The sequence below is a fragment of the Vanellus vanellus genome (genome assembly GCF_965231255.1).
Source record: "Vanellus vanellus genome assembly, contig: HAP1_SCAFFOLD_39, whole genome shotgun sequence".
NCBI lineage: Eukaryota > Metazoa > Chordata > Aves > Charadriiformes > Charadriidae > Vanellus > Vanellus vanellus.
In genome coordinates this window covers 2,340,118-2,360,974 of record NW_028126929.1, presented here as the reverse complement: position 1 = coordinate 2,360,974, position 20,857 = coordinate 2,340,118, and the positions used below count along the sequence as shown (strand labels likewise).

General features: G+C 52.5%; 1 protein-coding gene across 1 annotated transcript in view; it reads left to right on the top strand.

The window, feature by feature from the left end:
* Nucleotides 1-18,453: 18,453 nt before the first annotated feature.
* LOC309685614 (electroneutral sodium bicarbonate exchanger 1-like) overlaps nt 18,454-20,857 on the top strand; it is a gene marked incomplete at both ends in the record, with an annotated part of 73,740 nt that continues 71,336 nt past the window's right edge. The window contains 4 exons of the mRNA XM_082501352.1: nt 18,454-18,468; nt 18,601-18,758; nt 19,137-19,224; nt 19,666-19,791. Coding sequence (XP_082357478.1) covers nt 18,454-18,468; nt 18,601-18,758; nt 19,137-19,224; nt 19,666-19,791 — 387 coding nt within the window. The remainder of the gene's footprint in view (nt 18,469-18,600; nt 18,759-19,136; nt 19,225-19,665; nt 19,792-20,857) is intronic.

Below are 20,857 nucleotides of genomic sequence, written 5' to 3'. Positions count from 1 at the left end.
GGGAGGAGAACGCCTTTAGGAAAAGGCTTTTCTGGAGGGGACAGAGAACTTAATTGCTGATGTCTCTAAAAGCGCGCCCTGTTTGGGTGCTTTGAATTTTCCAGTGTGGGAAAAGCCGCAGAAGTGTGTATTTCTGTCCAGCTGCAGAGAAATGGGTAATACTGAGCCCTACAATAGCTTGGTTGTTTTTTTTCCCCTGTGTGATGACTGGTGTGGAGGGAGTTTGTACCAAAGAGTCAACTTCTGATTGTGGGCAGCCCCTGTTTTAGGAACTGTTGCGCAGATTGCTTATCGATGCAACTGCTGCCGCGACTCCCGCACTCCCTGCTGCTGTCAAGCTTTTATTACTTGTTCTGAAAAGCTCTCGAAATACATGCTGAGCTGCGCGGCTCCCCCGAGCCAGGTGTCCACGGCCACTGCCTCCTCGGCTCCTGTTGGCCATGGCTGACTATTTTCAGCAGGATTCGAATATGTCTGTGTGCTCCTCCTTCCTTTTTAGCCATCTGTTATTTGAGTTTGGGACTCGGAGACCTTACTGTCTTCCTGCGCTCTGTTTTTTATCACTGTTGACAGTTCTGGATTCACCAATAACAGTACTCAGCGCTTACATCTGGAACTCCCTGAAAACAATGAACTCATTGATCCAGGGCCAAAGGTTTAGAAATAAACGGAACAAGGTCAAGCCTTGGGATCTTTAGTAACGTGATTCAGAGCCTCTCACCTGGCTTCTTGGTGGAGCTGGCACAGAGGTCGGTGATAATCCAAAACTGCAGAGCGAGCTGGGTGCCCGTGGAAGGGGAACTGCACTCTCAAGTGGAAATACTTGGGGTCTCGTTGCCTGTGGGAGGGAAAGGGACATCAAGAGTCAACCTAAAGGAACTTCTCACCTTCAGAGATGGGGCTCTGGAGGTGACGGTTAATTGAGGGGAGTCGTGGAAGTGTGCCTTACTGAGCAACATGCTGCTGCCGGCCCGAGACTAAATGTCTCCAAAGTTTGGGATTGGTTTAAGTGCTTTTTGGTTATTAGCTGGATGTCACTCTTACAAGCACCTCTTGCCCTGTGTGGAGGGGTTTGCTGCTGCCTCCTGCGTTGGGCCGAGGGGACCGGCAGCCCTCAGGACAGGGACTTTCTCAGGCGCGGAGGTTAAACCTGGTGCGTGCTGCTTAAAAACTGCTCTGGGTGTTAGTGCGGCGGTCACGGTGAGAAATGTGTTGGCTTAGGGGAGCCTGAGATTTGCATTCCTCTTAAGTGCGGGGGATTTTGGGGAGCCTGTGTGGTAGAATCCCCTTCCTGCTCTCAGATTCCTGTTGCTGAGCCGGCAGCGGGGTGTTAGCAGAGCTGATGCCCGTAGCAGCTGAGGGTCGGCATGATCCCGGCATCGCCGGAGCTCTGGAGCCGAGGAATGGGAGCGTGGCCCATTTGCATCACAGCTTGTGAGGGAAATAGTGGGGTTTGATATAGCCGGGGTGCGGAAACAGGGATTCCTCTTTGCACGTGTGCTTACAGGGTGCACGCATGTGTGTTACGTGGAGTGTTTCTTAATGCCTGTGAAGCTTTACGAGATTGGTTAATGAGCGTTGCTTTGCTGTGCAAGTGCAAAGTGTTATTTTCCTGGAGAAACCAGCTCGGATGTTCCGTTTATTTTTCTTTTGTTGAAGGCAGAATGCCTATTTTAAAGCTTTCCTTGCAGGCAGAATGACATCTGCTTTTGAGGATTGTTTCTTTCCCTGCAGGGTGGAAAAATCTACAGCCTCGCTAAGGCCGCAGAGGAAGAAAACTTGTCAGTTTCCTGGAGCAAACTGCAGTTTGGAGGGGGGGGTGGTTTGCCAGAGCGCCTTTTAGCACCTCGTCGGGCACATTTCTTTTCCCTGGGGGCTGAGGTTTAACATCGCCTTTTCATTTGCCTAGCTTTTGGTTGTATGAATTAATGGGTGTTTCAATGGGAACCACAAGACCTAATTTCTCAGTCGCCATCCCCAAAATTGTGCAGGGACGGAAGTGGGACAGGGAGGTGACCGGAGTGAAACGCTGAAGGCTGTTAAGGCTGGAATAAGGAATGGCAGGGCTTGTTCTGGTCACCCAATATGACAATAAAAGGCCACAAGTTCCTCGTGGAGGTAAAGAACCGACAATCTGGGAGAGCATTCAGGGGCTTGCCTGGCCGAAGGGTTTCCAGGGGAATACGGGGGTCAGTCTCCATCTCATTCCTGGTGAGCTGGCTGCCTGTTAAGACCGTTACTGCATTATAATCACGGAGGGAGGCCCTGAGTTTAGGTTTGGGAAGCCATTAGCTAATTTTGTGGTTAATGCTTTTTTTTTTTAGAGTTAGTCTGTGACTCGGTTCTCTCTGCTGAATATGAGACACGTCCTTCCCTCTGCTTTGGCAATGGCTGCTTTCCTTGGGCGCAGGGACCGCCCACCCCTCTGGTCCTTTCTCTGTAAGTAAATCGTGGCTGTGCTGCCTTTCTGCCCGGCCTGGGGAGCTTGTCCTTTACTGAGAGAGAAAACAAGTTTTTTCCGGGAATCAAAAAAGAGATTTAAAAATCTCTGTCTTTCTGTGCAGCACTGCCATCCCAGTGCAGCCTCGGGAGAGGCACCTTTCCTCCAGCGCTGGAACCATGGCAGGGAAGGGACCTGCTGTCTTGTTCAAATGGATGAATTTCATCGTTCTTTGTCAAGAAACGAATGTGGTGACAATCATTACGTGTCCAGCCAGCCTTGGTGGTCAGCCCCCTCCTCCCTTTCCCTGTGGGAAGGCTCCGAGGATCTCCCGGGCTATAGGAACAGGCAGGCAGTAAGGATGCTGTGCTGGGAAGCTTTGACGGCCTTTGCTATCTTCCTCCTGCGAATGGAGAGATGGATCCTCAGCACTTTGGAACTCACCTTCCCCAAACGCTGAGTTCGCCATTTGTTATCCACAAACAATGTGCTTTTCCGTGCAGGAAATTAATTTTTCAGAAATTCCAGCACGGTATGGGAAGAAAACACTCCTGGCATTTTTAATGCAGGTTATTCCTTTTTGGTATCGCAATTAAAAAGCGACATCTGTAACTTTGAAACAAATATTTGTACGTATTTGTCAATGGGTGCAATTCACGTAGCCGCTGGAAGGAGAAGGGATCTTAACCACCTCTGTTATTTCAGGCTGTATCCTGATAACGCTGGGGATTGATGTCCCGCTGGGGATTTTTCTCCAGTTCCCATCTTTTGCGGCTAATTGAGCGGCAGAGATTTCCCAGCTAGACAGTCAGTGAGCTCTACGGAGTGAATGCAAGCGCGGATCTAATGTTGACGGTGATTAAACTATATTGTTAAAAGACTCCTGCCTTGCAAAGAAAGTCTGGAAAAGTGAAAAAGGAGGTGCCTTTCTCCTTTAGGATTGCTTTTGTGTCAGAGGGGATGGAAACAGCCCACTGGGGTTTTGCTCCGCTCCTGGCTTTGGCTTGGAAAAAGCCCCGAACGGCTCAATCCCTGCAGGGCCGACTGTAACCCAGGTGAGGGGCAGCTGTGCCAGGAGATCTGGAGGGTCCATCTCCACACCTTACGTGTCCAGTGAGAGATTTGCCCGAAAGGAGGGAAATTCTGGGAGAATGGGGAGCGGTGTGCAGTGATGAGGGCGGCAAGGAAGGCTAAAGGGTCTTGATGATTTTTACCGTGAGCGGGTTTTTTCATATATCTTTTGGGCAGAATGGATGTGTTTAGGCCAATGAAGGTCAACTCTAAAATCCGCATTGAGCCATGAGCTCCGGCCCAGTGGTCAGAATAACCGCAAACCCTGGGGAAAGGGGGCTGAGGAGCGGGTGCACGGTTGGTTCGGCACCGGGCCTCTGCCAGTCCTTGCTGTTGCCGTTGACCTGCTCCCCATGGCTCGGCCACTTCTCCCACTGCCCCACAGTGCTGCAGAGGGTAACAGAGGGGTTATTTTGGCTGGAGTATACCCCCGTGCTTGCCAGAAATGGCCAGTGCTAGCCCAGGCTGGGCTTGCCACTCAGGCTGACCTCATGATGCCGGTTGCCGGCCTCCCGCCTTCTACACAACATTCCAACGGTGGTCTTGGCCCACCGTCGCAGCTCTTCTGCTGCTGGCTGTCGGTCTCAGAGTGAACCTCGCCAGTTTGCTCAGGGTTTGAGGAAGGAAGCGGCAATTTTCTTGCCCGATGGGGCGCAAAAGGGCTCACGTGGTGGAACGGTAATGCTGTTGGTGGCGAGAAGGGGCTGTGGGAGTTGTTAGAGGGCAGTTGGTGACGCTGTGCTGGGAAATAACTGCCGTACCTGACACGTCCCCTCCTTCGAAGCGGGTGCGTGCTATCGTGCTGTTCCCAGCTCTCCTTCCTCACCTCCTCTGCCTTAACGATTTCAGACACGTCAACGTCGGCAGCGACTTTCAGGCAGAGATCCCAGATCTCCAGGACAGATCCCGGTTGGAGGAGGAGGAGGAGGGAGCGTCGCTGGTGTGGAAGGCCTGGGGAGACATTGCAACGAATCCGGAAACACAGGACAGAGGTTTCTCTTAACGTTTTTTTTGTCAGGTTCCCCCTGAGATACTAAGGGTCAAAAACTGCACGTTTTCACAGCAGCTGTTTGTCCGTTGGGACCCTCTCCCTCCTTTCCTTGACTTCCTTCGTGGCTGGTAGCACCTGAGGGTGCTCAGATCTGATGGGACAGTGAACAGACAACAACCGGTGGTGCTCTCAGTCGCGTCCTGTGGGAGAGACGGTTTGTAGCTGTCCCACCTCAACTGCAGTGACCTCGGGAGAAGGGAGATCTGTCTCTGGAGCTTCTGGTCCCAAAGCTGCTCTGAAGGGAGAGAGAGCGATAGCGGATAACCTGCCTTTTTTTCAGTGCGTTTTATGGGTCTCCAGTCTGTCTCCTCTGTTTGCCCTCGGCCTTGTATCGCACCTTTCCCCCTTTCTTGATGGGAACTGACTTTCTGTTGGTTTTTGTTGCATTTCTAGTGACAAATCTGCTCAATTTCGCCTGCTCCAATGTGGTGCCGGGGGGAAGAGGCAACCTGGAGCATGCCTTGCACCACCTGCATGAAGCTCTGGTAAGATGCAAATATTTTCGAATTCCTACCAGACTAGGACAGTCTTTGGTACTGGGATGAGCTGGGAGTCGCTCCTGAGTTTTCTGTTCCGCAGGCTCGAATCCCTTTGCTAAAGGGGCAGAGTTCTTGCGTGCTGCCTGTTGGCCGCCGTCTGCATTAAGGTCTTGTGGGATGACAGACCCTGTGTATCAATAAGAGCTTGTTTTGTCTCTTGTCAATTCTGACAATTTGGAGAATAGAAGTCCTCCTACTCCTGCAGGCAGCTCTGCCTGCAGCAGGGACGAGCCCAGAAGGACTCCAGCAGCGAGCAGTGGCCGTTGGGGTGCCACAGCTTGGTCCCCGGAGATCTGCGCGGGTTCTGGTTTCTTAAAACACATCAGTGTGGATTGAGGAAATATTCCCATCGACTGCCGTGGGCGGAGGTGACCCTGACGCGCTGTTGCTGAGCATCGACTGAGCACCCTCTTCCTACAGTGGGCTGAAGAGTTGAGGTCCCTCCTGAGGGGGAACCTAAGTCTTGTTCTCTGAACTCCCGCAGGAGGGTCTGGAGATGCTGCAGTCTGGGGCACCCCAGCGACCTGAATCCCATCCCCTGGCTGATTATCATTACGCAGGTAAAGTGGAAGCAGAGCTTGTTGCTTCTCCGGGAATGCGAGCGGGTACTGCCGTTCCTTTTGTTCTGATTGAAAGAAGTGATTTTTAGAAACGTGCGAGCAACGGTTCATGTTCTTCGGGACAGGGAAAATAGTCGTTTTAATCTGTTCCGGGGGCCTTTTGGCGCGGGGAGTGCCTTGTCCCTGTGTTCCAGCCCACTGCTGTCCCATGCAGTGATGCCCCACGCTGCTGTACGCTTCTCCTTTCGTATGCCGGCTTCACGGCAGCTCTTCCGGCAGCCATAACTGCTTGTGCTAACGAATTCCCTGTGGCATTGGCTAATCACTTTCCACAGGAGGAGAGGTGTGGATGTGTGATGAATAACTTGTGCGGATTTCAGGTAGGCTGCGAGTGGTCTAATAATTTGCACGTGGCTGTTTCTTCCCAGGCTCAGACACTTGGACGCCCCTGGAGGAGCAGTTGTTTAAAGAGGCTTTTTATGTGCATAAGAAGAATTTCCACCTGATCCAGAAGAAGGTAAAGCTGTTAGACCGAGTTGGGTTGCGGGTTGTTAGTGTGGAGGGGAGTTTTAAGCCCGAAAAGTCGTCTTTTGAACGGCGTGTCGGAATCCTGTCCTTGGGATGCAGCTTCATGCTAAAAAGACACCGGTACGAAACATAATTTTCCTAATGTGTAATTACCAAAGAAATTTAATCTCTCCGGTACAAAATATGGGAAATATTAAAAGAATAATGACACATTCCGTTGACCATCGGCGTATAATGTACAGTTCTGCCCTCCCAAGGCTTCTTTACGGCCCTTTCAGAAGAAGGGGGCTCGTTTTCGGCCTGATCTCACCTGTGCGTTGTGCTGTGGGGACTGCAGACAGAGGGGGGGACAGACAAAGAGCGCTGGATAGATTTGTTGTGGGTCTGTGCCTTCGGTGTTTTCCTGCGGTATTTCCCTCATCGATCGCTTCTGGTTTTCTCCTGACAGATTCAGACGAAGACCGTGGCCCAGTGTGTGGAATATTACTACACCTGGAAAAAACACGTCAGGTTTGGCGCCACCCGACCAGGACAGACAGCCAAAAGACTCCAGCGAGGCATGGATGAGGTGGAGGGGGCTGAAGAGAAGGTAGGAAAACTGCCGGGGGTGGGTGCAAGATGCCCCATGGACGCATTGTCTCGGGCTCTGGGAAACGATCCCCTTCACATTAAACTTGCTTCTGATGATTTTCGGGGATGTTTCGTGACGTCCCAGTACTCCGTCACAGGAACTGCCGGTGATCCGCCTCTGTGTGGGTCTTGCCAAAATGTTCCTTGCCAGGAAGCAGAAATGTGGCTCACAGAAATACATATTATTTAGGGTTTTTTTTTGATGGCAGCCACTGGGTAAGCATGTCACTTCAGTTCTCTGTAATTCTACTGTTCTGCTGAGGACAGTAGAAATAATATGGTTTTTCTTTCACCATCTGTCTTTGCACCCCATCCTCCCCGTCGAATTTCAGCATTGTTTTGGCTGTTTTAGCGTTTGGAGGAGCTCAGTGGGGCAGGCTGGGGCTGATAGAACGCGTTCCACCCAGCACACAAATAAACCCCTCACTGCCTAGGCCGTTTGGGGATGTTTCCAGCCAGTTTTTCGCTTTAGCTGTCCCCCTTGCTGAGGAGCAGGAGAAATGAGCACAAGCTGTCTGGTTTACAGGCTGGTTGCAGCCCAAAGAAGAGGCGCCGGCTTGGGCCCACCAAGAAGCAGAAGAGCAGCGAGAAGACGCCCCGTGGCACAGGCAGTCCCTCCCGCCATCCCGGGGACGCTCCGCGCGGGGTTGGAGGCGCAGGCGACGCAGCTGGGTTTCCCTGCGGGCAGTGTGGAAGGTGAGCTGCTCGCTTTTTCTTCTTGAAACTCACTGCTTTGGGCTCAAACAGATGGAAACTCTCCGAGATGGCTGGGGGGGAGCAGAACTAAGGGCAGCTGGAGGATTCCCACTGTCCCGCCACCACCTGCTGCTTTTGTTGGACTTTTAGCTGAAACCGCTGTGTTTTCCTGTGCCTTTGAAGGCCTCACGGTCTCTTCCCTGAGGTGTTGGGGCACCTGTCCCGCGCCGCACATGGCCACGTGTTGTCACCACCATTTGTTTAATAGCCGCTTTTCCTCTGCGCCTGTTGGAGCAACGAACCTGTCGGGATTGTTCCTGCTCAGTTCCATCCTCCTCCCGTCTCCCCTGCACTCGGGGCTCCTCCGTCTCCCGCTGACTGCAGCCACAACGGTTTCTCTCTCTCTCTTTGAAGGCCCTTTCCTCCCATTACAGGCCTGGGGCGGTTCATCTCCTTGGGCGAGAATCCCAGCGTTTCTCCTTTGTTTGGCTGAGAAAAAGGTTCCACTGAAGTTCCTTCTTGCAGTTTGCGGCCCGAGGGCTCCTGCGCTGCAGTCGCTCGTGCCAAGCGACATTGCTCGTGCCACGCAGAGCCACTTGAGTTTCAGTCCGACCCGATTTTCATCCATCGTGATGTTAATTCTCCTATTTTAATCCCCAATGATCTGCCGTGTTTAACCAACGAGGTCCCACCCAGCCGGGGGTACCGGCAGAGACTGTGTGGCACCACGCAGCAAAACGCACAAGAAACTCACAAAATTAGAAGTAATAAAACGTCGTCTAACAAATTTTTTTTTCTTAGAAAAGGAGTTAAAAATCCCCGTTTGTTTTTTCCCTTCCAGGGTGTTTGGGACAGTCAACGGGAGGAACGCGCATGTGAAATACCATCGCCCACGGGAGGATCGGAAGGCCCTGGGGACGTCTTCAAAGGGCGGCGAAGCCGGCAGAAGCCCAGAGGGTGACCTCCTCCCGTTGGCAACTGGGCAACTGCCGGTGCAGCCCAGCAACCAGGTCCCTTTCCTCCACTAAGAAAACCCCACCCACCATCTCTCGCCTCCGGCAGCGCCTGAGCTCTGCGGAGGGTCCACCACCACGAGGTCACCCCCGCTCCAGAAAGACCCAGAAGATAAGAACAGCAGAGAATAAGGTATTGTATTTAATAGTGTTTCCCCCTTAGGTGATAGTGACGTGTAGATTTTCGGTCTTAGTTAGGCATCTTTTAGCTCTTAGTTTTAGGCTTTAGTGTTGTTCTGATAGGAGTAAGGTTTGTTGTTCTTCTGAGAGGAGTAAGGTTTTTTTTTTATGTGTTCTCCTCAATTTATTAAATTGAGCTGTTGAACGTTCAAGTCCTGGGGCTGCTCTTGCTGGGTTTGAGCCAGAAATAATCGAAGCCGTCAAAACCCGTTCTGTGCGGTTGGTGGTGCGAAGCAAAGGAGAACCTGGGCCTGCGCCACACAGTGCTGTTCCCGGGTTGGTTTTCCCACTGGAGAGCGCAGCGGCACTGCCATGACAAAGCCGGCAGCAGGATTGGGGCGGGTGAAGGCATTGGATGTCTGCGAGGCCTCTTGGTTATTTGCCAGAGTCGGCGTTGGCCTTTCGTGCTGCACTGTAGCGCCCATCGGTGTTTGTTTGCACAAATAACGCAGCGTTTGGCAGTGACAATGGTGGTTGGGTTAGTTCAGGGAATGACATCTAAAGAAGGGGGCTGGTCTCTGCTGGCGGTGTACCGGGAGGGAGAAAAGGTTTACTTTTCGTTGCCAGGCCACCTGATTTTCATGGCTTTGGTTTTTTTTTTTTTTTTTTTGTTTTGGTTTGGTTTGGTTTTTTTTTTGTGTGGCTGAATATTCCCGCCCGGTTGAAGCAAATCTGTATTTTGGTTCTGTTTTGTCTTTAAAGTATTGATCTTCAGGTCTGGGCCATGGTAAACTTCTTTCCCCGAAGCGCCCGCTTTGCAGAGCGGGTACGAACATTCTCCTTTTGTTTCCCATCACTTGTATTTATAAAAAAACTACCCTAAAAGTCAGAAGAGGCATCGGCGTGTTCACACCTCTTCCCTAAGCCTGCTCCTCACTGCCGGTGCTGCCCAAGCGATGCCAAAAAGGCGGGAGTTTGGGAAAAATACCCGGCACCCTATCTAACTGTGGTGTCCAAAACCCCGCGGGTCGATTTAACCCCCCACTGACCCAGGGAAGGGCTCCACGTGCCAGTTCCTGTTCCAAGTCTTGTTGCTGTTTCACATTGATTCTAAAAAATCAGAATGTGGATGCAAGAACAGAATTTGGACCAGATTCTCCGGCACCAGGACAGTGCACCGATGCTCCAGGGCGCTTTCCCCAGCAGCGAAGGCCTGGTCTGGCAGGAGGGCGGTGGCGGGGATGGCGAGGTACTGCCGGCTCAGCCGCCCCACGGCCGGGAAGCGATGCTCGTTCTTCTTCCACCAGCTGGTGCTGTGCTTGCAGAGGGGCTCCAGGATGTAGTTTTCCAGTTGCTGGTGGATCTCGGGCATGCTCTCCATCGGGTCCTACCCCAGAAGGATGTCGTAGCTACTCTGAGACGGGGCGCTGGCGCATGGGTCCTTGCGAGCAGGCAGCTGGCTGCCGGCATCTGTGCCCGTGGCTTTGGAATCTGAGTTTGGCACCCCAGACTGGGTGGCAGATGGGGACTGGTGGTTGCAAACCCACAACAGCGTGGTTCTCACTGGCTGGTGCAACTCGCTTCTCAGGCTGGGGCTGAGAAACTGCATCTCCTTGAAGCGCGGGTCCAAAACAGAGGCGATAACTGCTGGGCTTTCGAGCACTTTCTCGAATGCAGTTCCCTTCAGTTTGGAAGACGGCAGAACACGGAGAATGGCATTACACGCGATCTCCTCCTTGGTGTATTGATTGGACAGGGAATCAGTCAAAAGAGAAAATAAGAAAAATTAATTTGTTTTCTACTTGGATGGCAGAAATCTACGAGAGGCAATAGAAGTCGGATGGTTGAACAAAATCTTGCATGGCTTTGAGTTTGCCCTGAGCTGACAGCTGCAAAGCCTATTGTGAAACCTACTCATTTTTGTGATCGTAGTGATTTTTGTTAGTGTTTTGTTTGGATGTCTTAAGAGTATCATTATCAAGCAATTATCTCCCCCCCAGCCCCGCCATGCCCACCAGCAGCAACGGGCCGATGGGATCCTCAGCTGTCAGGTGGGGGGCAGCGGCACCAGGGCAGGGAGGGCGATGCCTGGTACCCCCGGGCAGGCCATGCCGACGGTGTGGCTGGAGAATGCTCCATGGCTGCTCACTGCGGCATTTCTCATGGCTGGGGGGAAACACGTTGGGAGCAGGGGGTGGGGGTGAATGGGGGAGGCAAAGCATCTGCAAGGGGCTGTGAGGGCCATGGAAAGGGGAGTGAAGGGCATCTGCAAGGTTGGAGGGGGTAAGGAGGGTGGTAGGTGTCTAAAATAGGGTGCTGGGGGTGTGCAAGGAGGGGGGACAGCAGGCCGCTGAAAGGGGGTGTAAGGCATCAGCAAGGCATCTGCAAGGCAGAGGGGTGGGGGCTCAAAGGGGGAGGCGAGGGGTACCCAAGTTGGGTGCGGGAGGGATGTGAGGAGGGGAGGAAGGCACCTGGGCAATGCCTGTTGGGGGTCTCCCCACCAGACCCCCCCTCCTCCGCATCTCGATGTGACCCCCTGGTGATGCTGTGGCCCTTCAGAGCAGGGGGACAAAGGCCACTGTCCCCACAGAGCCCCATGCCACCCGGTCACCTCAGCTATTGTCCCACCGGGCGCTTGCACGGATGCGCCCGGTGTTGGGGTGCAGGCAGGAGGTGGCTGGGTGGTCCCCCCCTCTTTCTGCATCTCCTTGGCCCGGGGGAGGGCCTGTCCGCCCCCCCGCTGCACCCATGGGACCCAGCTGCAGGAGGTGCTCTCGGGGGCAAACGAGAGGTGGGGAATTAATTAATCTGCCCTGAAATTACAGCTCACGGGAAAGACTGAGAGGAATTTGCGTCTCTGCCAGCAAGGGAAGACGGTCACGTCCTGGTGATGCTCAGCTGTGACCTGCGTGTGTCCCCCCCTCACAGCCCCACTTTGGGGCTCTGGAGATGTGTCCTCTCCCGGGTCCAGTCCCCGTCACAGCCCAAATCCTGGCTCAGGAGCCGGAGGGGTCCCTGCAGGGGATGGTGCTGACCCCCACGATAGCAAAGGAGGGAGCCACAGGACCGGTGGCTTTGTCTGGGTAGGATGGAGATGGAGAGGGGCGAGGAGGGGGGTCTCCTGCTCCACCACTAGAGCAGCTCCCCCAGTTTGGCCCCTCATCCCCTTATAACACTGGGATCAGTGTTATTAATTACACTTTGCGCGAGATTAATTACATCAATCCTCCCTCCTGCTGCTGGTGGCCAGTCCAGCTTGCGAGTGACGGAATGAGGGGGCTGAGATGGGAAGTTTGCCTGCTCGTGCGATGCTTTTGGCCTCCCCCGGCACCGGGAGGACTCAAAGCCGGACCTGAACCTCTGCTTTGTGCTTTTCCTCATCCTCAATTACACCAAAGCTTCCCCAGGGAAAGACTTTTCTTTCTAACTGGAGGAGTTGCACTGAGACAGGTAAACTGAGGCAGGACAGTCAAAAATCCCTCTCTCTCCTGCTGGGACAAAAAAAACCCTGCAGCAAAATAATAATTTGGAGAAGTTTTCTTGAGATGGAACAACACCCTCTGCTCCGAAACTCAAAAGTGAGCTCGCCATCCCCTTTCCCAGCCCAGTTTCGATGATTTGATGTTTTCCAAGCGCCTGGCAGTGGCGGAGAAGGACAAAGAGGGAAGGCGAAGCGTCTGTGAGTGCTGGTAGCCATCCTGGGATGGGATAATTCGCTTTCTGGAGGCATCTCTCTGTCCTGCTCCGTCCCATCCCAAGCCCACACATCCACAGATCCCATAGACTTATTAAATCCTTAAATCCTCCAGCGATTTCCTCAATGAAATAACCTTTCTGAGTCCATTTGGGTGTCTTAATCGGGAAAAAGAGGGTTTTGAGTGGCACCGTTTCCTTCGGTGGCATCTCTGTGCGAGGTTTGCCGCGATTTCGGGGATGCTGCAACAACTGGGGAAGGGCGATGGGATTCTCGGAGTGTCTTGCCACGGACCCGCTTGGCTTCTTTCTCCTGTATTTGCGCCTGAAGCTTTAATACAAAATAATAAAAAAGCAGCAGAGATCTGAGCTTGAATCCCGATGGGATTTTAACGGATTAGACCTCATTGTCACCCTCCTTCGCTGTGTTATTTTACATCCCATGTCACCTTTCAGGGCGAGCCGGGGCCGTTAACCTTTGTGCTGAGCAGCGCCGGGGAGGAAGTTCATGACAGCAAATGAATCTGTAGGCTGGAAATGAGGGATTAGCTCCGCTCGGAACATAAAGTAGGGCTGGAGATAGCTGGCGGAAGCGAGGAGAGTAAAACATGGGGCTTCCCTGGACATTTCCGTACGGCGTAGGACTTGGTCTGGCTAACGAGGGTTTATGGAAGCCGCGAAGGGACGGAGGCTGTGCCGAAGGGAGACCTCCCTGAAACACCCTGATTTGATGCAGGAAATGTTGATGAAAATCAGGGCTGCCCCATAACGGGCATTTCCCCAATGGTTTGTGCCTCACGTGGTCTTTTGGCAGTTTGGGCTTTCAAATACACCCAAACACTGTGTAACACCTTTTGCCCTGCCGAGATGCAGCGTTTCCACCCCTTTTCTCTATTCTGGATAGTTTTTCCTCAAAACAGAGCACGTTTCTCCCCATCCGCTAAGTTTTCCAAGCGGGATCAGTATTGGGGTGTATAGCTTTAAATAACTGCCGGGGTCACCCTGAACATTCCGATCCCAGCAACGGTCGCTGTTTATGTGCTGGAGATGGTGCAGACTGGGAGTCACTGGGCTGCAGTCGGAGGGTTTGGTCCTCTGATTGATCTGGAGGCTCAGTTATCCCCCAAAACCGGTGACCGACTTGAGGATGAAGCAGGACAAGGGTCCCAAAATGACACTTCTGGAAGAGTTACAGGTGGGAGGGCTGTGCCGAGGAGCTGCGCATCCCCCAAAAAGGGGGGGGGAGACTTCCCAAAATCCCACTGGCATGTCGCCAGAGCAGGGAAGGATGCGGGGGGGACGATGCTTTGTGCCCTGCCGGGGGCAGGTTTAGCATCGTGGGTGGGAGCACGGAGCCAAAATGGTTTCTGAGAGAGAAGCAGACATTCCCCATGTTGCTCGGGGGGAATTTGGGGAGCTGTGATGCCCAAATCGCTCCGTTTATTCCCACTCTGACACCCCTGTAACACACTCAAGCTCGCTGTTGTATTTAAATTGCGATTTTATTTCAAGTGTGATTGTATCTAAGTTGCGATTTAATTTAAATAGTGATTTAATTCAAATTGGGGTTTTATTTCGGTGGCAATTTTACTTAAATTGCGATTTAATTCAAATTGGTGTTTTACTTAAGTAACGATTTTACTAAAATTGCCATTTAAAGCGATTTGATTAAGCCCCTTTTGTCCCGTGCCTTTTCTGAGGATGGGGTTTGAGTTTTTGAGTTTTTTTTCCGGTAAATCTGGAGGGGAGCAGACACATTGCTAAGAAGGGACGGAGGGTGGCAGAGGTCGGCGTGGGAGAGAGGACAGGAAAGCCACAGGCGTGTCATAATCTGTCTGCCGGGTGACGCGGGCAAGTGCCGGGAGGTGGCGGGGAGGTCGCAGCAAGTCGGCTTTGAAATTAGTACTCGGGGGCCAGAAAAAACTCATTCCCAGATGGGAACGTTTGTTCCTTTTGCTCGTTAAATTGGCTGGTGAGCGGGAGGTGTGAGCTTCCCGAGTGTCGCTGCTGCACGGCGGCAGGTGATGCCATTCAGTCGAAGCAGGGATTTGGGGGATAAAAAGCAGATCTCTGGTGTTTTGCTCTTCTCTAAAGAGAAGGGTTTCCTGGAGGCCCTTTCAAAGCTGCAGTTGCGACTCGAGTGTGAGACGTGGTTGGGTTTTTATTTCTTTGAGCGTGGTGATCCCGGTGATGCCCTTCCCCAGCCCAGGGACAAGGGGAGAAGAGAACTCCTGTAGTTCTCCTTCAGCTTTTAAGGCACAGATGCTCTTTGTGCAGCGCTGGCAGTGGTATTTCAGCCAAGGAGGGCATTAGCTGTTAGCCTTTGGCTTTTCTTTTGAGGAGAAAAACGCAGTTTTGTGTGGAAAGCAGGCTTGCAGCAAGAGAAGCCCGAGCCTGGTTGGGCTGAAGTCGAAGCTTCACCCTTGCAGGTTCTTGAGGGCCTTTGGAGGTTGATGGTGGCCATGTCCTGTAGCCAAGTGCCATCTAGTGAGTCCTGCAGGTGTCACGTTTGGAGAATGAAACTGGCTGTGCTCAAAAGTGTGGGGTTGGGTTCCCCCACCCCACCCCCAGTTTGGAAATCCCTATTTTAGTTTTTTGAAAGGAACCACAAGAACGAAGCAGGAGGTTTGGTTTTGGTTTGAAACACTCAACTGTCTCCCCTTTTAGTAAATCCTTCCAGACTCACGGTGTATACAATACAGGTGACGTTACAGGTGGTTTTATTTGGGTATGGGAATAAAAACCTCCTCCAAATCCGTGTTTTTAGGGCTGTGCCTGGAGGAGGAGACACACAGAGGTGTGATGCTCGTGGGCTCGCGTGGCCGCAGGGATGGGTGATGGCTGGGAGGACATAAGGGAGCTCTCCTCACCTGGTCCCAACTTGTATCTTCTTCTCCTCGCTAAACAGAGACATGACGAGGAGGCGGTGATTGACCAGGGAAGAACGAGCGCCGCTGTCACTATTCACTATGAGAAGGAGGAGCTGGAAGGTGAGTCGGGAGAGGTGCCACCAGCCCCACGCGTTTTCCCGTCGCGCAAAGTCCCTGCCGCGTCCTGTGCTCAGCGTATGCATCACCTGCCATGAAACGTGGCATGCTTCTAAATAAACAAGCACAGTTATTTTTACATTTTTTTTAATGTTGTGGCTTTTAGACAGAGGGGAAAAAGCCCCCGCAGCATCTGTGGTGTGAGTGTTGGCCATGGAGCTGGGTAGTTCCCAGCTTGTTTTCTCAGAGGCTGCTCTTGGCTTGGAGAGGTCAGGAGAATAATTTGATGGCTGCAGACACAGGGCTGTGATTTTCTTTTTTTTTGTTCCAGACTTCATTATCACGGGACTGATTGGATCTCCTCTTGTCGCCTTGTGCCAACAAAGATTTTAAAAATAATTACCTTCTGTCGCTGCTTAATGAGCAGGTCTGAGTGTTGTCCAGCCAAAGCTGGGATTTGAGACGAGGGTTGATACTTTCAGGGCATTTTTAGGTGACCCGGAGCCATCGCTTGTTGTTGCTCTGTTGTTGCAAAGTTAGAGTAAAACAGGCCTGGAAAAAGGGAGGGGTCTCTGACATTCAGGGATGCAGTGAAACTAAAATGAAGAGAAGTTGGTGTTTCCTCCTGGGATGGATACGCTGGTTTAATCGTGGCAGCGGCGTCAACCGTCTCCGCAATATTGAGAGTGATGAGAACGCTGCTTTTTTTGCAGGCCACCGCACCCTGTCCGTGGGCGTGCGGATGCCGCTGGTGAGGCAAAGCCACCAGCGCCACCGGCACCACCGACCCCACCGCCAGAAGCATCGGAAGAAGGAACGGGAGAAGGACTGTGCCCCAATGGAGCAGGGCTACCACTGTAAGTCCCGCCGCAGTGTTCACGAGCCTTCTCGGGGCTGCGTGGGTGCCGGGGTCCTCTGCAAGCAGGTCTGTGTGGCTGATTTGTGTGGTTTGCTGTTCTTCTGAGGGAAAGTGGCATTATTTGGGAGGCAGTTGAAGGCATAATGGATTGAGGCTGGTCTTCCGTAGAGGGATCCTGCCTTTAAAAATGGAAACGTGGGGAAGGAAAGTGGCCCGTCCTTATGCAGAGGTGTAATAGATGCTTCTCCTTCTCCGTGGCTCTGTGCAAGCCTGGCCAGACCTGGGGGAGAGGGGCTAGCCCAATATTTAGGGCTGAACTGGTGCCGATCGATGGCCACTTTGCGTGTGAGCGTGACGGGTCGAATGCAGGTGTGGTAACGGGATTTATCTTCTGCCCCCAGACACCCCATCCCAGCGGGTGCAGTTCATCCTCAGCACCGAGGAGGACGAGCAGCATGTTCCCCACCACTTGTTCACTGAGCTGGATGAGATCTTCCTGAAGGCGGGTGAAGATGCCGAGTGGAAGGAAACGGCAAGGTAAATCCCTGCCACCGGCTGCGGTGGCGGCCGTGGGCTCTGCCTTCCGCTCTCCGGGACGTGAAGCTTTTGCAGCTGCAGGTGCCGATGCGCGGAGCCTTCTCCTCTTGCCGCCCCGTAGCTGCACCGAAGGGGTTGCAGAGCTGAGGCTGTTTTCATGCAACGGGGCTGATCGTGCCCAATGTCCGCAGGTGGCTGAAGTTTGAGGAGGACGTGGAAGATGGTGGCGAGCGCTGGAGCAAGCCCTACGTGGCCACGCTGTCCTTGCACAGCCTCTTTGAGCTGCGGAGCTGCATCAGCAACGGGACGGTGCTGCTGGATGTTTGTGCCAACAGCATTGAAGAGATCGCAGGTACTGAGCACACTGCGTCCCGCCGGGAACGGCTGAGCTCAATTTGCCGCGGTGCCCTTCACTCCCATATCAAACCCTGCCCCAATGGCACGTCCTTTTCCAGAAGTCGCGCTGTGTTTTTAAATCGTGGGTTGCTTTTTGGATGTAGACTGGGTGTACAACAGTGACATCAGCTTTTTCTCCCAGTATGGGAGCCTTTTGAAAGCCATTTGTGGGGTCAGAGAGGCGATTAGAGAATATTCTCCGGCCAGAAAGGAGTGTCAGGGCTTGGCAGGCTGCTCTCAGGAACACGGAGTCTGCCTAAGAGCTGAACCTCCTTAAATAAGCTACTTACTACAAGCTGTTTCCTCCCGTTCTTTGTTTTGTTTTTTTTCCTCTTGCCTTAACATCCAGGATTTAAGAGCTTTAAAGGCAGAGTTTATCTGGCAGGTGACCAAGCAGCATATTTCTGTGGGGAAGATAATTGAAGTTAATTGAAAAAGCGGCTTTGGAGAAATTATCTTTGACTGGCAGGTCTCCATTCAGCCCTTGCAAGAGCTGGAGAAGTCGGAGCCGTTCTTAGCACGTTTCTCCCCGGGCTTGGCAAATTGCAGTTGATGGGCAAAGGAAACTCTGGGAAAGTCTGTGCTAGAGATTGCTTATAATTTGTTGAAATGTGTCGAGTCTAGAGAGTCTGTCTAGAAACGCCAGATCGGGCAAAAAAATGACATTATCTAGGATGGGGAATAATTATCTGAGCGGAGTGATGAATAAGCACTTTGATGATGGCTTTTAGCAAAAGAGAATTCTTCCTTTCGCTGCAAAGGCTGAACTGCGTTAAAACGTCTTGCTAAGCAAGGCTGAGCCCGCGTTAGGGTATCCTGCGTGGTGCAGCTTTCGCCGGGGGCTTGAGGGTTCGGGGCTTGGGGACTTTCTGCTCTGACGGCTTCGTTTCCCGTTGCCATCTCCAGATATGATCTTGGGCCAGCAAGAGCAGTCTGTGGAGTTTGATGAGCGCATGCGGGCAAAAGTTCGAGAAGTGCTTTTGAAGAAGCATCACCATCAGAACGAGAAGAAAAGAAACAACCTTCTCTCCATCGTCTGCTCATTTGCTGACACGAGCAAGAAGCAGTTAGACGTGCATCCCCTCGACAAGCCAGGTGAGGGTTCCTGCAGGGTTTGGTACCCGGTGAGGGTTTCTGCCAGGCTTTGGCACCAGGTGGAGGTTTCTGCAGGGCTTTGGCCCCATTAGACTTCTCCTGGCAAAGAAGCGTCCCGATTGCTCCTTGCCTGTCTTTCTGAGTGTCTTTCTTTCTCCTCCCAGCCCAAACACTCACTCCTCACCCATCTCCCACCACTGCAGAAGCTAAAAATGGGGTGAACTATGACAGCAATGCGATGGATCTAAGCAAGGTGAGACACTCGTAGCTTTCTTACGCCTTTAGGGCCAGATTTGCTCTTGCAAACTTGGCTGCAGAGTGTTCTGCAGAGTGCTGTGGGCTTTGCTTTTGGGGTAATGTCCTGAAAATCCCTTGTCGTGCCCAGGCGGAGCTGCGCTTCATGAAGAAAATTCCCACCGGGGCTGAAGCGTGCAACGTGCTCGTAGGAGAGCTGGATTTCCTTCGCCAGCCCATCGTGGCATTTGTCCGCCTGAGCCCAGCTGTCCTTCTCTCGGGCATGACGGAAGTTCCCATCCCAACGAGGTCTGAATGAAAAGCGCAAAGTTTTTATTTAAAAAAAAAAACAAACACCACAACAAAACACCAAATTCACGCATCAGTTGGGTGTCCCAGGGGAACACGGCCAGTAGGAGCAAGCACGTTTCTCCCACCCACATCTCCTTGCTTTCATTTCTCCCTTCCCTGCTGGAGCTTTTAAACCCATTGGCCAATTTTAATGAAAGTTGGCCCAAAATTCAAATTTGCATTTGGTTTTGATGCATTTCAAATTCATCACCGGAGTCGGTGAGCCTACATGTCCCCCCTGGAGCCATGCTCTGGGCTGGGAGCTCCCAGGGATTTCCTTGGGCGCCCTTTGAGTGAGGCCATGTTCTTCTCTCTCATTTTGGTTTTCTTGCCTAGGTTCCTGTTTGTTTTGCTTGGACCAGGAGGAAAAGCCCATCAGTACCATGAGATCGGCAGGTCCATGGCTACTATCATGACGGATGAGGTGTGACGAGATAAGAGATATCTCCGGGTCATTTTTTGGGGCTTTCTTCACCTCTCCCTGTCTCTGTAGTAGTGAGGAAGAGGGTTTGCTGTCCCTCTTAGCTGCCTGCTGGAGGCTAAAATCCCACCTGGGCTGCAGCCCGTGCCTCATCCTTCTCCCCAGGGTCCCTAGCATGCTGTCCCCAGTGGTGGCATTGCCAGGGCCAGTGAAACTTCTCCTCTTGAAGCAGAAGGCTGTGATGTGCCACAGGAGACGGAAGCCTGGTGGAGATGGTTACAAATACTGTGATGCACAGATTTTTCCTTTGGGGGGAATATTTCCTGCCATTTCAATCCAACAGGCGATTTGGGGGAAATGACCTTGCATTTAGCCAAGACTTAATTGCACTGGTTAGGACATCCGAGATGGGTCATCCTCTCACCAGGTTGTCTCCTACGGCAGGTTTTCCACGACGTTGCCTATAAAGCCAAGAACCGGGCTGACCTGGTGGCTGGCATCGATGAGTTTCTGGATCAGGTCATGGTTTTGCCGCCAGGAGAGTGGGATCCCTCTATCCGAATTGAGCCCCCGAAAAACGTCCCTTCGCAGGTGGGTGCTGCAGCAGAAAGAGGCACGAGGGGGACGGGCAGGAGGGCAGCACGGCTGGGGGTGCTGCTCAGGGGCCCAAATTCACAGGTCACGTACCCAGCCCAAAAAGCAAAACAAGCCAGTGGCTGCAAAGACATATCTTTATCTTATTTCCATTTTAACAGGAAAAAAGGAAGGTGCCAGAAGCTCTCGATGACAGCGCTTCTCACAGCAAGCCGGAGAAGCACAGCGGTCCTGAACTGGAGCGGACAGGAAGGTGTGAACTGAAATAGTTTGGTGGGGTGCTTTTCTGTTTGCCCCTAAAATCTGAGTGCGCACCTCCCTTCTAGCAGAGTTTTGGGGTGAACTGGGTCGGTGAAGGGGCTCCAGGTTCCCAGCTTGGTCCCCTGGGCTGGGCGGGTGGGACATTTGGGCAGCTGGGCTGAGCCACAGCATGGTTGCACAGAGGTTTTCTTGCTTTGGGGTGGAAGCAGATGTGTAAGTACCTCCAGGTAGAGCTCTGCTGCTTCTCAAAGTGAGGGACTGTTGCAATAAGAGGGGACGGGCTCTCAGGTTTGGTCTCTTTTTCTTTTTGTTGGAGGGGTTTTTTGTATGCCTCAGTTTCTACTGGGGCTAAAATGGAAGAAGGAGACTTCTTTTTAGCAACGGAAGTTACTCTGTGCTTGTGATTGTCCTTCCTCAGCCAAGAAAACTTAACGTGGTCTTCCACGATAATGTTTTTTTGTTGTTTTTTTTTTTTCTTCCTCCAGGCTCTTTGGAGGTTTGATCCGGGATGTGAAGCGAAAAGCCCCCTGGTTCTGGAGTGACTTTCGGGATGGTCTGAGCCTGCAGTGTCTGGCGTCCTTCCTCTTCCTCTACTGTGCCTGCATGTCCCCCATCATCACCTTCGGGGGACTGCTGGGGGAGGCGACCAACGGCCACATAGTGAGCACCTCTCTCTGTTGGGTGGCACGGGGGAGGACAAAACTCATGCAAAAGTCCTTGCTGCAGTGAATTTGCACTTGTTTTTTTCCCTCTAATGATTTAATTACTCACTGCTGCCTCT